This window comes from Sinohyriopsis cumingii, chromosome 17 (assembly GCF_028554795.1).
Source record: "Sinohyriopsis cumingii isolate HCF-2022 chromosome 17, ASM2855479v2, whole genome shotgun sequence".
Classification (NCBI taxonomy): domain Eukaryota; kingdom Metazoa; phylum Mollusca; class Bivalvia; order Unionida; family Unionidae; genus Sinohyriopsis; species Sinohyriopsis cumingii.
In genome coordinates this window covers 110,110,483-110,124,669 of record NC_142977.1, presented here as the reverse complement: position 1 = coordinate 110,124,669, position 14,187 = coordinate 110,110,483, and the positions used below count along the sequence as shown (strand labels likewise).

General features: G+C 36.3%; 1 protein-coding gene across 1 annotated transcript in view; it reads right to left on the bottom strand.

Moving 5' to 3' along the window:
* LOC149779659 (uncharacterized) overlaps nucleotides 1-14,187 on the bottom strand; it is a 93,507-nt gene that overhangs the window by 29,789 nt on the left and 49,531 nt on the right. Inside the window, exons 11-13 of the mRNA XM_089940479.1 lie at nucleotides 7,920-8,000; nucleotides 3,872-4,181; nucleotides 759-862 (exon numbers count right to left, since the gene is read on the bottom strand). Of these exons, the coding sequence (XP_089796605.1) occupies nucleotides 759-862; nucleotides 3,872-4,181; nucleotides 7,920-8,000 (495 nt within the window). The remainder of the gene's footprint in view (nucleotides 1-758; nucleotides 863-3,871; nucleotides 4,182-7,919; nucleotides 8,001-14,187) is intronic.

The window sequence follows — 14,187 nt, the reverse complement described above, 5'->3', positions numbered from 1 at the left end:
ATAAACAAATTGATCGGATACGATAAATACAGGAATAATTATAACATTTACACTTAGTCATTTTGTCATTGTTTCGAAATATTTACTTGCATATTTGAGATAAATTAACCATAAATTCATTGTCATCTCCAGAATTCATGAAAAACTGGCAAAGAATTTCTCTTGAGTCCAGTACTGGTTACTCTAGACAATGGCAAATCACGTCCGCGTAATCGCGACTTACGAAACTGTTGACCTCATACTTTGAGTGAGGTTTTCCAGCGTTTCTCGCTCAATGTCATAAGGCCGCTTTTCGCATAAACTGGTTCATATGTACCAGGTTATGTGAATCTATGGGTACCTGAGAAAAAACCTCAAGCGCAAGTTCTATCATAGAGAAGCTGAGCTTAAAGTAAAAAGTAAGTACAATCACTGAATCAAGAAATAATGTACACATTGACCTAATTGTTCTCCGCACGACGTATTAACATGCCATGTTGTGTGGCTTGACAAGCAATACGTTAAACGCAAAAGTTTTTTTTAAAAATCACTGGATCCCGAAATAATCTAATCTTCTTTTCATTGAAAATTATAGTAGTCTACGTGACGTATCTAAATACCTACTAACGTGATTCTGCATTGACAAATGTCTAAGAAAATGACATAAATAGAAACTCTAACTTGAGACTTGAAGCCATAAAAAGCAGTCAGACAGATGTCATTAGTCCATAAGCCGGAAAGGTGTCACATTCCGGCATGAAATGAAAGTAGAATCTTACCCCTTGGATCTTGTCTTTGTGAGTGCCAACAAGAATTACATTCCGATGCTCAGAAGATCCACCAATATAACTATACAGAGATCGTAACCAGAATCTGTATCCAGCTGAAAACATGTCAAAATGGAAAATAAGGAACGTCGCTGTGTTGTAACACTTGAGATGCAAGTTATAGATTTTAGAAGAACAAAAACTGTATTATGTATTATGTGTGCAAATTGTTCGGCGTTAATGACATCTACGAGTACAACAAAGAATAGATCAAGAGAATTGACCCATATAGAAGCCACAGTTGTTGAATATCCTGCGAAATATTTCTATCGAAGAGAACATAGTTTTGAAATTAATCAGATGCTTGGGAAAGCCACTGATTCACTGTTGGTGGGACAAATTGAGTGCGGGGGATTTGGAAAACACACAGAACCAGATACCTGGCCAAATATTATTTCCTGTAAATGTGCACAGTTATAATGTAAGCTTGTCACAGAATATATAGCCATTGACTTGTCAACCTTCCACACATCGGCACTGAACCCTTTCTGATTTTCATTTTGATGAAATGGAGAACAATATTGCCAAGAAATTTCAAAATGTATGCCTTTCTTCGCCTACAATTCGTAAGGCAAATATAAGCAGAAGATATTTATCTACATCTTACCAAGAAATTCATTCTCTAAAAATGGATATATGTTCTTTGTGTTTCATGCGGTCAGCTTTCAAACGAAATGGCAGTTGTCAGTGACAATCAAGATATGAATTGTATTAGAGATTTTTCATTCTCAGTTCCCTATTTTGATGCCACATTTATTTTTTCTTATAGCTTTGACTAGCTTTAATAGAATCCAGTTGACACAGGTGAAAACCACAAAACATCCATTGTGTTGCGGAATGTTGTTTATCAATGACAGGTAAGTATTGGGTTTGCTTCATTCAGTACATTACATATAAATGCTTCTTGATGAGGATTGACACGTGATTACACATCAAACTAAGAAGCAGATACAAGTGGTTTGAAAAGTCAGTGAAAATATATATTCTCCTGTTTGTGGAATCTAGTGTCTACCAAAGTCAAAAGACAATGGTCTTCGCATTATATACGATGTCACTGACGGAAAGTGTGATCTCAATCATTTTTACATTGGGTTACTTCTCCCCATTAATGCCAGAACATGTACCTCAACGTAGTTATTTCATGCAAAAATACAATCGATTCATCATGGTATTTCACATATTGACTCAACGATGATCAGTGGTTACGTGATGAATATATTACAAAGCGAGGTGTATATTTGCTTGTGTTGTTATTCACATCATTACCAAAATGTTCATACTTTCCTTACATAGCATTTCATCAGACATGACAAGAATCTCCAGTGAGCCTGAGATCGCCCGTGTGCCGGACATATGCCGAGTAGCAGTTAACCATGAAAGCTGGAATATTAGATGATTTCTGTATTAAAAAAATATACTCAAACTTTTGATTGCTTATAAAATCAATTGTTTCAAGACTTATCTATGTTTTGTTGCCTTATGGTATCATTATCCATATTTGATGGTGAATCCGCACTACATGTACAATGTTCAAAGGCTACATTCAGGTTGCATTCTGTCAAATTTGGTTAAATTCTGTTCTTCGAATTTTGAGAATTCGTTAGAAGGCTTTATTTCCTTTCTTAAAGACGACCATAATTTGTTCACATTTGAAAACTTTAGTTCAAAATGCTCTTTGCCACATTTTGGTTGAAATTGGTGGATTTGTTTTGTTAAAGGTTTAAACAAGGAAATGTTGTGAAACGAAAAATGCACAACACAGGTCACATCATAGGTCACTTGGCCTTACAGCCATATGAGTCAATAAAAGTATTATTTTCTGTCAAATCTGGTTATAATATGTCCAGCGGTACAAAATGTGTAGGACAACTGACCATATTTAATAGCCTGTTGATTTTATTTTGCATAAGTTTAAATATCGTGTAAGCAATGAGGTTTTAACCTCTGTAAACTTTGGTCGAAATTATGTTCAGACTTATCTAAACCGGAGCTGTTCAGAGAGCTTTCTATTTTCATTAAAAGTGTACAGTTTTAATGATTGTTCAAATTTCAAATTCCATAATGCCAGAAAATGTTGAGCAACAATCTCATTCAGTTCTGTTCAGCACTTATGAGAAGAAGTCGTTGAAATATTTTTTATATGTAGTAATGGCAGTCACATTTAATGGCAGATCGGCATCAATTATATAATTTTAAACGTGACTGTCATTACTTTCCTTTATGCTCTAATATTTCTTTCAAAATTGCTCAGATTATGTCTAGTGGCTTATCGGAGTAAGCCCATTCTGTGTTTTCCATTTTTAGTAACAGCATCCTTATCAAATAACAAATCAGCATTCTTTATGCGAATTTTAAAGACCAGATACCAGGATGCTTGCTGTCAAATTTGGTCACGTTTTATTGATTTATTTTTAATAAGAGTTTTAAAGGTTTTCTACTTTCAGACAATACAGCCATATCTGAAAGCAAATCAGAATCATTTGTAAATATTTGCTGGAGATGGAGTGTTTTCAGTAAAGTTTGGTCGCGTTTTGTTGGGTCTCTTTCTAGAGGGTGTTTGAAGGTCACCGATTTTTATGACGACCGATATATATTTGATGAATGATCAAAATCGCTTATTGAAACAAAAAAAAAACTTTAAAGATCGATATGCTGAAATACACTATGTCTCATTTGGTCTAATTAGGTTGAGCACTTACTGAGGAGAAGGTTTTTCCCGTTTTTAGTAATAGTGGCCCAGTTTGATGGAAAATCGGGATCCTTTGCTCAGAATTGAAAGTTCTTTCTCAATGAAGAGTTTAATCCAAGTTTAGGGGAAAATAGTCCAGTGTATTTCTACGAAGATAAAAACATCACAGGTTGATGTACAACAGGTAAGGCACACTAGACGCAGGACCATATTATCAACTGACTTGGTCATATGGCCGGGTAAGCTAAAATTAAATAGCTATGCATATAACTACCTCATTTCAATGGCATGGAAGATTTTTCAGCAAGGGTAAATAACCCACGTTTTCTTAAAAGAGAAATTACGTAAAGTTAAAATTGTGTTACATATTACTCACCGTGTACGTGGAGATCTCGTTTGCCATTTGCATCCATAAACCAGATGTCGTCTGTAATACAGTCAACTAGATCATTCGTCAACTTCAGTGCAACAATGTAGATTGCTCGTGGAGAAAGGAAAAGTTGATGTGTTGAGTAGTAAACAAACTGTCCAGCGAAATCCCAAATGCTGACCGTCACTTTCTTTCTTGTGGTAGGTAATTTCAATGAAGATTTTTCCATTATTCTTCTCATGTTTTTTAGCTGCTCTGAGTCCTTTTTGCCCACTGATTGTATGCATCCAAAATCATCTTCCGTTATGGCTGATTCCTGAAACAAATACTTAAATAATACAGCATGTTTGGTAGTTTTAAGAAATGAAGTTATACAATATGTAGGATAGAACTATGAATATTTACATACAAAAAGTTAAAATGTTTAATTCGTCGCAGTAGTAAAAGTAATTATGGCTCCTATGAAGTACCTGAAACTATTAGAACACAAATGTGATGCCACCGAAACAATCTAAGGTACTATATTTACCATCCTGGTCTAATAAATAAAGAAATAAATAAATAAATAAATAAATAAATAAATAAATAAATAAATAAATAAATATAATCTGTCACAACGGAAAACGTTATCGGTCCACTTTTCATTCTGGATTATTATATTTTTTCTCTGATTCAAGAGTTAAGAAAAAAACGATTTTACCAACGATGATTATGTATGTATGTATGTATGTATGTATGTCTGTCTGTCTGTCTGTCTGTATGTATGTATGTATGTATGTACCATGTATATATCATTCATATTTGCAAAGAAGTAATCTTTTATTTCTCTTGAACACTCACATTTTCATGGATATAAAGCAAAAAGTAATAAGGTAACACAGTTAAAATGGCGTGGATAAACTTACAACACTTTTTAAATAAGGCGAACTGCGACCTGGTTTTCGACAAATTGTACGTCAGTGCTATTAATGACTTGAAGAATGCATGATCTTTAACTCGTTACATTTTGTGTTTCTTTAAACTCGTGTCAATTTACAACCAAGTTTTGTATTAAATCGCTTTATCTTAAAACTCCAAAATATGGCAAACTAAAATAATAAAAAGAGTAATGTGAAAGGCACATTTACGCCCGTTTTATGTCTAATATTCCTTTCTGTAGACAATAGTACGGTGTGATTGACTAGGAAGAGTTTTGACCAAGGGGTTTCATTGACCTCAACCTCTGATCAAGGCATGCATTGTTAAAAATAAACATTGACTCTTTAAATATATTTACCATGACCATCTCTGACCGTTAGACTTTAGAATCTATACGTTTTTCTTATGAATATAAGTGAAAATGATTCGCAAATGTTCAATTGAACAATACATTGTAGAAAAAAATGTATTGTGCAAGAACTCTATTCATTGATTCACAAAGACCCTGATCTTTTGACCCATAAATCAACAGATCTCCTAAATAACCAATCTGCAAGCCCTCCAACCGTTTGGCCATGGTACCATAGTTATTATAGACAAAACAAACATTTCTTCGTTTAGTGAAAGTGACATTGGGTTTAAATTTTTGACCTCAAATCGAAAGCCGTCTTTCTTTTACAAAATGCAAGAAAATCACAAACTGTGTAAAAAAAATCATTTTTCTTCTTTCAATCACCATGATCTTAATCTTTGACCTTCTGCTGCTAAAATCAAGGAAGCCTTTTTTACTCCATATACAAGCCTAAATCTGTATTGCCCTGAAATAGCATTGATATCTTTCAAATTATTATATCTTTTAAAATAAAATGTTCTAAATACACACTTGCTGGCTATATTTCTGATCGCAAATCGCACTTACTCATTTTCTGAAATAGCACCAAAATGTTCCACTGCAAGAAACGTTATTTATAACAGTTTTGTAATACCCAACTCAGCACACCAAAATGTTATTAAAAGCTACATTCCTTCTTCCGTTCCTGAACGCATGCCACCCACCCACCATTGTTTAGACCGCCATCTGCATCTCTTATAAATATGTACTCTGTGTTTTATACTAAATATCAGTATAAAACCTTGCTATTGTACCCGGAATGACACGCTGTTTTCATGAGTATTAATGAATTCGTCAAGAAATTCACTTAAAGACATCAACAGTTCTACAAGCCCTGTGATATCAACATTAAGTGGAAAGAAGTTCGCATAATAGTAGTCATTGTGCCATATTCATTTTTATGAAGGACCATGTGTGTGTCGTGCTGCAATCTCACATAAATGGTCTAGGAAATGAATTATCTTACCTTCCATGATTTTTGGAATATCAAAGCCAAAAATATGATGCTAGTCCATAAATTAGAGACTTAACCATCCGGAGGAGTTTCATTGCCGGAACAGTGGACATGCAGGAGAGTAACGGAATCAATGTGCCCAGCCAAAGAATCACAATTGTCAGACTTTTTTTGAACAATGAGTTAGAACTAATGTTACTGTTCATTATTGTAAGTTCTTGGTTATGTAGAATTTGTCATTTTACTTTAATGTGCGAAATAGTATGCATTTGATAGGGACTATTTCCGACCGTATTACGACTCATTGCATCAGCAGTACGTTGTACTCTCGCTCGACTCGCATCGAAATTCACTTGTCCGTTTCGTTCTGTTCTACTTAATCATAGGTATGAATATATAAATAAGATTAAAAGTAAAAACGCACACCACGGACATTGAGAGGACAACTTACTTCTGTCTAAATTTTGTGTGCAGAGGGATTTTTCCATGCAGCTTGAACAGTTGGCTCGGTTACCGCCATGGCTAACACTGAGAAGGACAAACATTGATTGGCTAACTAAGGTCATGTGACCTAAATAGGAGTCTATAAATATGAGTGCAGACAGTACAGTGGCAGATAGCTGTCAGAGCGGCAAAGTATGAACGTCTAAGTAGAAAAGAATTTCCGCAAACCGTCACTTATCTATATTTTTACACAACCGATATTAACTTTGGCACTTTGAAATCCCAGAGCTGAATCAAATTGTTATGAGAAGTTTTAAATAGATTTATTGCATGATTGCCATTGAATTTAAACACTAAAGAATTACTATATAATTCTTTATAAAGCTGCTGCTATCTCCCACCACACTGCTCAAGTACACTAGTACCTAAATTGTAGTTTTTATTGAGATCACGCTACCATGTCAGAATATATCATAGTAAATCCAATATTTAGCTGTTAATAAACACAGGAATTTAATAATAGAATTCATTTTACTATAATATCGTGTATTATTTTCTTTTAGCATTTAGACAATTAAGTCTGATTTATATTATCAAAAGCCGATAGTGTTGTGATGGACACTGTGTTTATGTAAAGTTATTATGCCATATTGAGAATCATGTTCTATATCACCTTTATTATTTACTAAAAATAATTTGTAGTCTTGAACTCTGGTATTTTCGATAAATAACACACGGGGTATTACAGTTTACTTTATAAATGCAAGATCTGGGGTATATTGTAGAAAGGTTTACAATTAAAATCTTGAAAATTTACGTATTTTATTAAGCGCATCTTTGATGTAATCCTGTATAAAAGATGTGAGTAGAAATACAACTCGCCATGTTCTATGGAATATACCTTTTCGTGACATGGTAAGACAAATCAAATAGATATACATTTAGTTTGACAGAGTCAAGACTATCTGCTGCATAGAAGAAATGGGATAAAACATTACCACCGAAGAAGGTGAGAAATCAAATCAAATCAAATCAATCGATTATACGTGCCTTGAATTATACAGCTTCCTCGAAATTTAATTTTCTACAAGTAATATCTGGTGTATTATTATTATTATTATTATTATTATTAAAATATTTTCAAGCATAAATAAAAGAAGTTCAACCGCTTCAAGTTTTACGAAAATTTCTATATAAATTCAATAGTATTATTTTAAGTTCTGTTTCATGGTTGCCTACTTCTATTATTGCCGAGATTTGTATTTGTCCTTTCTCGTTTGTGAAATAGTGGTTAATCGTTCGGCTACATACAGGTATTTGCTCTATTTATCTGAATCAAACCTTACCGAATATTCTTCGATCTTCTTTTCCAATTCACTCTCAAGCTGATGATATACAATCTGTGCCCAAGCAAAAATTCCCATTACCTGCGGAACACAAATTATGAGTGAGTCCTGTGACCAAATTCTAGTCTAAATATTTATTCAGCCTAGGTAAAATTTGTTTTCGTCTTATCTTTCTAAATAAATTTTTCCCGAGTATAGGTTTACGCTTGTAACAGAAATGACATTGTAAAGAATGTATTATGTGCTTATAAGAACGGGTAGGAAATTTAAACAATCGTAAAAGTATAAGATTATTCTGCTGCTTTATTCAGCAAACGTATTACTGCAGTGATTTACCATTTTGTATCAGTTAATCCTTGACTTGACTGAAGTTTCAAAATGACTGATTAATTCATTTCCGTTTAAAAATATATACACCTCTCCCTCGATAACTCGCGCACAACGGGGTTCACAAACAGACCGCACTATAAGCGAGGCGCGAGTTACCGAGGGACCTCCAAAAATTGGAAAATGTAGCTTTGATATCGAGAAAACCGTGGAGGGGGGAGGAAGCAGCATTAGGGAACTGGGCTGTTTATTGACTGAATCTTCATTTTACAATTACGTTGATAATGAATTTTAATAACGCGCTTTTCTAATGAAGTTGTTCGTTATTCTGTTTAAATAACATTTATTTTCAAAATGTCCAAAATATGAAAAATCATTTCAACTGGTTTCAACAACCATCACGTGTACACGAAACAAAACAGTGTATTATGTCACTGCTTTTTGTTTTCCTGATGAGTCTGGTTCCAGTATTGGTGTTTCATATTATCCTGCCAAATCAGGAGTCCACAGAGCAGGGAACTAGACTAACTGTTGATACACCACCAAACAAGATTCCCTTTTTTCAAAAACACGCGACATTTATTTCGTGTGACAATCGTCTGCGTCGAAACTCAATTTTTGCATTGTTCATTTAATACAATATTGATGTCGTGATTTCATTGGAAGTAATAATGAAACTTCTTATCATCCTTAAGGATATGTGTAAGTGTCAGTTCAAGATTTATCGGAAATTCGCTTGCCGACAATGGAACTCTATCTGTGCAATCAAGCTCTTTATTTTATGAAGCATTTATTTCGCTTGGCTGTCTTGTTATCTTTGATCACAGTTATGAAGGAGTCGGTTAATGTTAGGTAGTTTATGTAACATACACAATAACATTATAAGTGTTCGATTGATCAAATAAAGTGAGTTCACTTGATAGTAGTATATGGGGACACTTTACGTACAATGGGAATTAGCATTAAAAACACCCTTGGGACACTTTACGTACAATGGAAATTTAACATGGAGAAAAATCGTGGGACACTTTACGTACAAGGGGAATTAACATGGGAATAAATCGTGGGATACTATACGTACAAGGGGAATTTAACATGGGAATAAATCGTGGGATACTATACGTACAAGGGGAATTTAACATGGGATTTTTTTTTTTAATTTAAAAAAGGGGTAGGCAATTCAAAGACTATCTCTTTTCGAGAAATATGGGGGCCCTGAAAAGGGCCTTTGGGTTTTCTTCTTCTTCTAATTTCTTCTTTTCCTCCACCAAGTTCTTATTTTATCTCCTACACTCTTCTTCTCTTTCTTTTTTTTCTTCTCCTCTTCTTTCTTCTTCTCTTCCTCCTCTTCTTTCTTCCTCTTTTCATTTTCTTCTTCTTTTTCAATTTTTTCATTCCATTCTCTCATCCTTATCCTTTCCTCTTCATCCTCCTTTTCCTCCTTTATTTCTTTCAACAGATCACTAATGATTACCTTCATTTTTCGTAAATTGTTTATCTCCATCTTCACTCTATGGGGACTATATGAGTAGTGATCCTCGTTTAGGTTAACCAACATTTGCTCAAACATTCCTAAATTGTCCATGACGTTTTGCAATTTTTCCATTTTGTTAAGGTGGTTTGACGCCATCTTCTTTGTATTCTTTGCAGAATGGTTTGAACAACTAATACTGTGGGTTCTTATACGAAAAGCGCGAACGTGAAGGAAAACATCCCCCTAAAAACATAAAATGGATCTTACCTAGATGATGACCAAACATCGCGCGTACGTGAAGGAAAACATCCCCCTACTTTCTCATTTCATATAATATAACCCTAACTATACTCTTCACATTTGCTAAGAAACCCATAATCTACTATTCACACAAACGTACCTTAGCTCTTACAAACACATACATTTCCACTATTAATAAAGAGTTAGTGTTTATTTTTACACTACTCTACCTACACACATTGGCAAATTAATAGTTATTTCTTTTCTTGAGTATTGGGTAGCCCTGAAAAGGGCTGTTTTTTTAAACTCCAGATGCACCTATCTAATGGTTGCACCTTCCTGGCCTGGCGCCGCACACGCATCTTCTTCCCCAGTCTTCTTTCACCTTTCTTCTGGGGAGCGCAGAGGGAGGATGATTCGCTTCAGCACCCCAATCCTCTGTTTCAGGAATATTAAACGACATCCTCTCTTCTCTTTTCTTTTCCTTCTCTTCCCTCTGTCTTCTCTCCTCTTCTTCCATCTTTATTCTTGCTTCTTCTACTATAGCCTCCGCTGATAGTTCGTTTACTATCCGCCTGGCATATTCCAGGTGCATCTGGAGTTCTAACAGTTTCACTATTCTGCTAGTCATTCTTCTGGCTGTGTTGATCAATCAACAAGGGTAGCTGGACTGCCGAACGAGTTTCAATTTATACTGAAAGCGCGGACGTGAAGGAAAACATCCCCCTAAAAACATAAAATTCATCTTACCTAGATCATGACCAAAAAAAACACCAACAACGCGCGGACCTAAAAGAAACACTCGCTCACTTTTTTATGCTACCCATCACTTCAATACACTATCCACATACTCAAAGCAATCCAATCTAACCCCAAATATACACCTCAAGCAGCCCAAAAAACAAACATCATTTTAATCTACTATCCACACCAACCTACTTTATCACTTATAAACACAAACACACTAACACATACCCTCATATTTTTTAAGAAAGAGTTAGTGTTTATTTTCACACTACTCTACCTACACACATTGGCAAATTAATAGTTATTTCTTTTCTAGAGTATTGGGTAGCCCTGAAAAGGGCTGTTTTTTTTTGTTTTGCTATGGCATTCTTTTTAGTTTCTAAGAATGCGATGTCCTCTGAGGATAGACTTTCTGGCAATAGGTCTGCTTCTTCGGAAAGAGAAGAAGAATTCTTTGGTGTCGATACGACAATCGACAAAGCCTCTGTCAGCTTCAGGTTGTTGCTGCTGCTGTTGCTGTTGCTGCTGTCTCTGAAGTCTGTACTTCTCTGTCCATTCTTCTTTCTCCTTGTTCATTTCTTCTCTGAAGAGCTCTTCTATCAGGTCTTCAGTGATTTTTAACATTCTCACATTCTCTATTTCTTCTGGCTTCGGTATCAGACTGTGTCTGACCCTATGCAAATTCACGTAGGCTTCGTTGAGCTTAGCTAGTTTGGAGCACATCTTCTTAGGAGGATGAGTCGACAATGGATGGCTAGACTGGGAACAACCCGGTTCTTAAAGTGAAAGCGCGGACGTGAAGGAAAACATCCCCCACACGGTTTTCGAGCCGCAACGTTCATGAGAGGGATAGTAAGAAATGAAAGAGCATCAATCCAACATTCTTATAGCTAAACAAACCACAAAGGCATTTTTTTCAAAACACAACATTTTTTATTCAAAAAATCACTTAACACTAAACAACAACATTTTTAACAATAATTCAACATGATAACATCAAACAATTTTTTTTTCAAATCACTAACATTCTTTTCTTCAAATACAATCTACTTTAAACAAGGCTGACAACGTTGTGAATGAAATTGTGATTTCCACTGTTGGAAATCATTAGGCCATTGATGGACACTACGTTTCCTAGCTTGAGACAAAAGATAAGCATAATGGTCACAAAACCATCGATGTACTTTCACATCATTTCTAGCAGAAGAACGAGGATCGAAATGAGTCACTAAATGTTCTAAGGAATAGCCCAGGCTGCGATGATGCAGAAAATACACACAATATTGTCCACACACCAAGGAATCTGTGCCTTGTAATTTCACGTTATTGAATCGGGTGGTTTGAGCATTTCTTCTCATAAAGTCTATGATATCGTCTTCCAAAGGGGGCAATCCGTACGAATCGAAATATTCCACACATCCTTCTTGAGGAAAGTAGACGGCTACCCAGTGGGTTCCTGGGAGATGACTGTCGTCCGTGTTGATCACGTAAGCTTGATGGTCTTTAGGTTTGCGATGAGGGAGTTCATCTTTAGCACAGACGACGGGATTCCAAGAAGACGTATACGAACTGTGGTTCAAAAGGTAATAAAGTTCCCAGGTATCCATTTTTTGTGTTTGTTTTCTTCTTCACAGGTAATAATACGTCGTCAATTCGATCCTGACTTTTTGCTTGAAAATGTCTGACGAATAAACGGTTATTCGTTCTGTTTCCTCACTCTGATTCAGGAGAGCTTCGATACGATGGATCTCTTGAGTGGTTAATGCTGGACAAGAATGTTCACGCAAGTCTTTATACCACTGGTGCAACACGTCTTCGTTCGAGATGAGACTCCAAGCTTCGTCCAGATACTCGTCCAATTTTTCTTCTTGACTCAACATCAGGCATTTATCGTGTTGAATTTGACTGGGATGATCGTTTTGACATCCATAGCAATTTTTCTTGATCAATTCCGTCATTTTGTCCACCAAGTGTTTGGCAAAACAGGAGACTAAATGGGCTTCTTGTTCTGGCCATCTCGACTTCATCATGATATCTTCTTCGTCTTTGTCTTGAGATTCTTCTCCTTCCACGGTCTCCTTACATTCCATCTCCAAAGTTTCTCCACTAGGTAAAGAGGGATAACAGTCTTCCATGGCTTTCTAATAATCTAGAATGACTTCTCTCAAACTGTTGATTTCTATGGTATTATCGAATTCTGCATACAGGATGACGTTCACTGTCTTGTCCAGTTTATTTGCAAACTGAAGTTCCACACGAATCTGGCCAGATTTTATAGGGTGGAAATGTCCCTCGTCGCTGCCTTGGTCTGGAGTGAAATCGAAAGCCCACAAAGCATAGCCTCCTGCATAATCGTCATACTCAATGCCGTGACTGGTGTTGGTTCCTAACTGACCGGTGGCTTCGTACAGGGACAAGTACGATCTCAAGTAATTTTTGTTCTTGTCACTAAAGTCAGTTTCGAAAGGTCGGGTACACAAGGTCTTGCCATCACGACTGACTTCGACTTTCTTCACTAAAAAGTGTTGAAAGTTGAAAGGATTTTGATCGAAGGCTCCGTTGAAGGCTGAATTCGTGACCATACCAAGGATCAAACGTTTGGGTAACTGTCCTTGGAACAGATGATCTTCGGTTATGGATTGCAGTCCAGCAGAAATGGTGAACGTTTTCACTTCCACGCGTCGGATGGGATACTTGGCGGTCGTTCTGCTCAACGTCTGACTGATGTCGTTTGCCACTTTGGGTAACACTTCTACGCGTCGTACGTACAGTTTGGCTTCTTGGATTATGCTTTTAGGAGGCTTAGTTGGATCAGCAGCCATCAAATGGAAAGCGGTACTGCTGCGATTCAGTCTCAAGCGGACATTCACCCCGTTCAGCAAATATTTCTCTTGCAACCACATGTCCAAATGCAAACGATCCATCAGTTCTAAACTTTTCTTGTTTATGATTTTGTCTGCTCTTGCCTCAAAGCTGGAATTGGATGTATCTGTTTTTTCTAACTTGCCCGCTTCGTCAGCTACCCACAGCACACAGGCATTGAGATGACTATCCTTGGCATCTATTCCGTACGTCAAGAGATTTTCCAAGTAGGCACGGTAAGGGTATGTATCCATGCTGCTGCTGACTAGTTTGTTATTCAAGTACAAATCCACTGAACTGAACAAGGAATGCATGAAATTGTTGACGGGACCTATTTCGTCATCGTCTTTTACTTCATTACCATCCTTATCTAGAACTTGGATTTTCAAGTACAAGTAACTGCTATTCAGATCGATGTAATCTTCGGGCTGTCCTTTGATTTCAAACTCGATGGGAGCGGAATCGGTCAATGAGGAGATGGGATTAAATTCCACCCATTGGGATTCTTGCATGGTCATCATGGTGGGGGGCATGGCAAACAGATCCAGTTCCGTCTTGGAACAGGCGCAAGACTCTCGGTGCATCATTTTGTTCTGTGTTTCAATAATCGAAAACGTC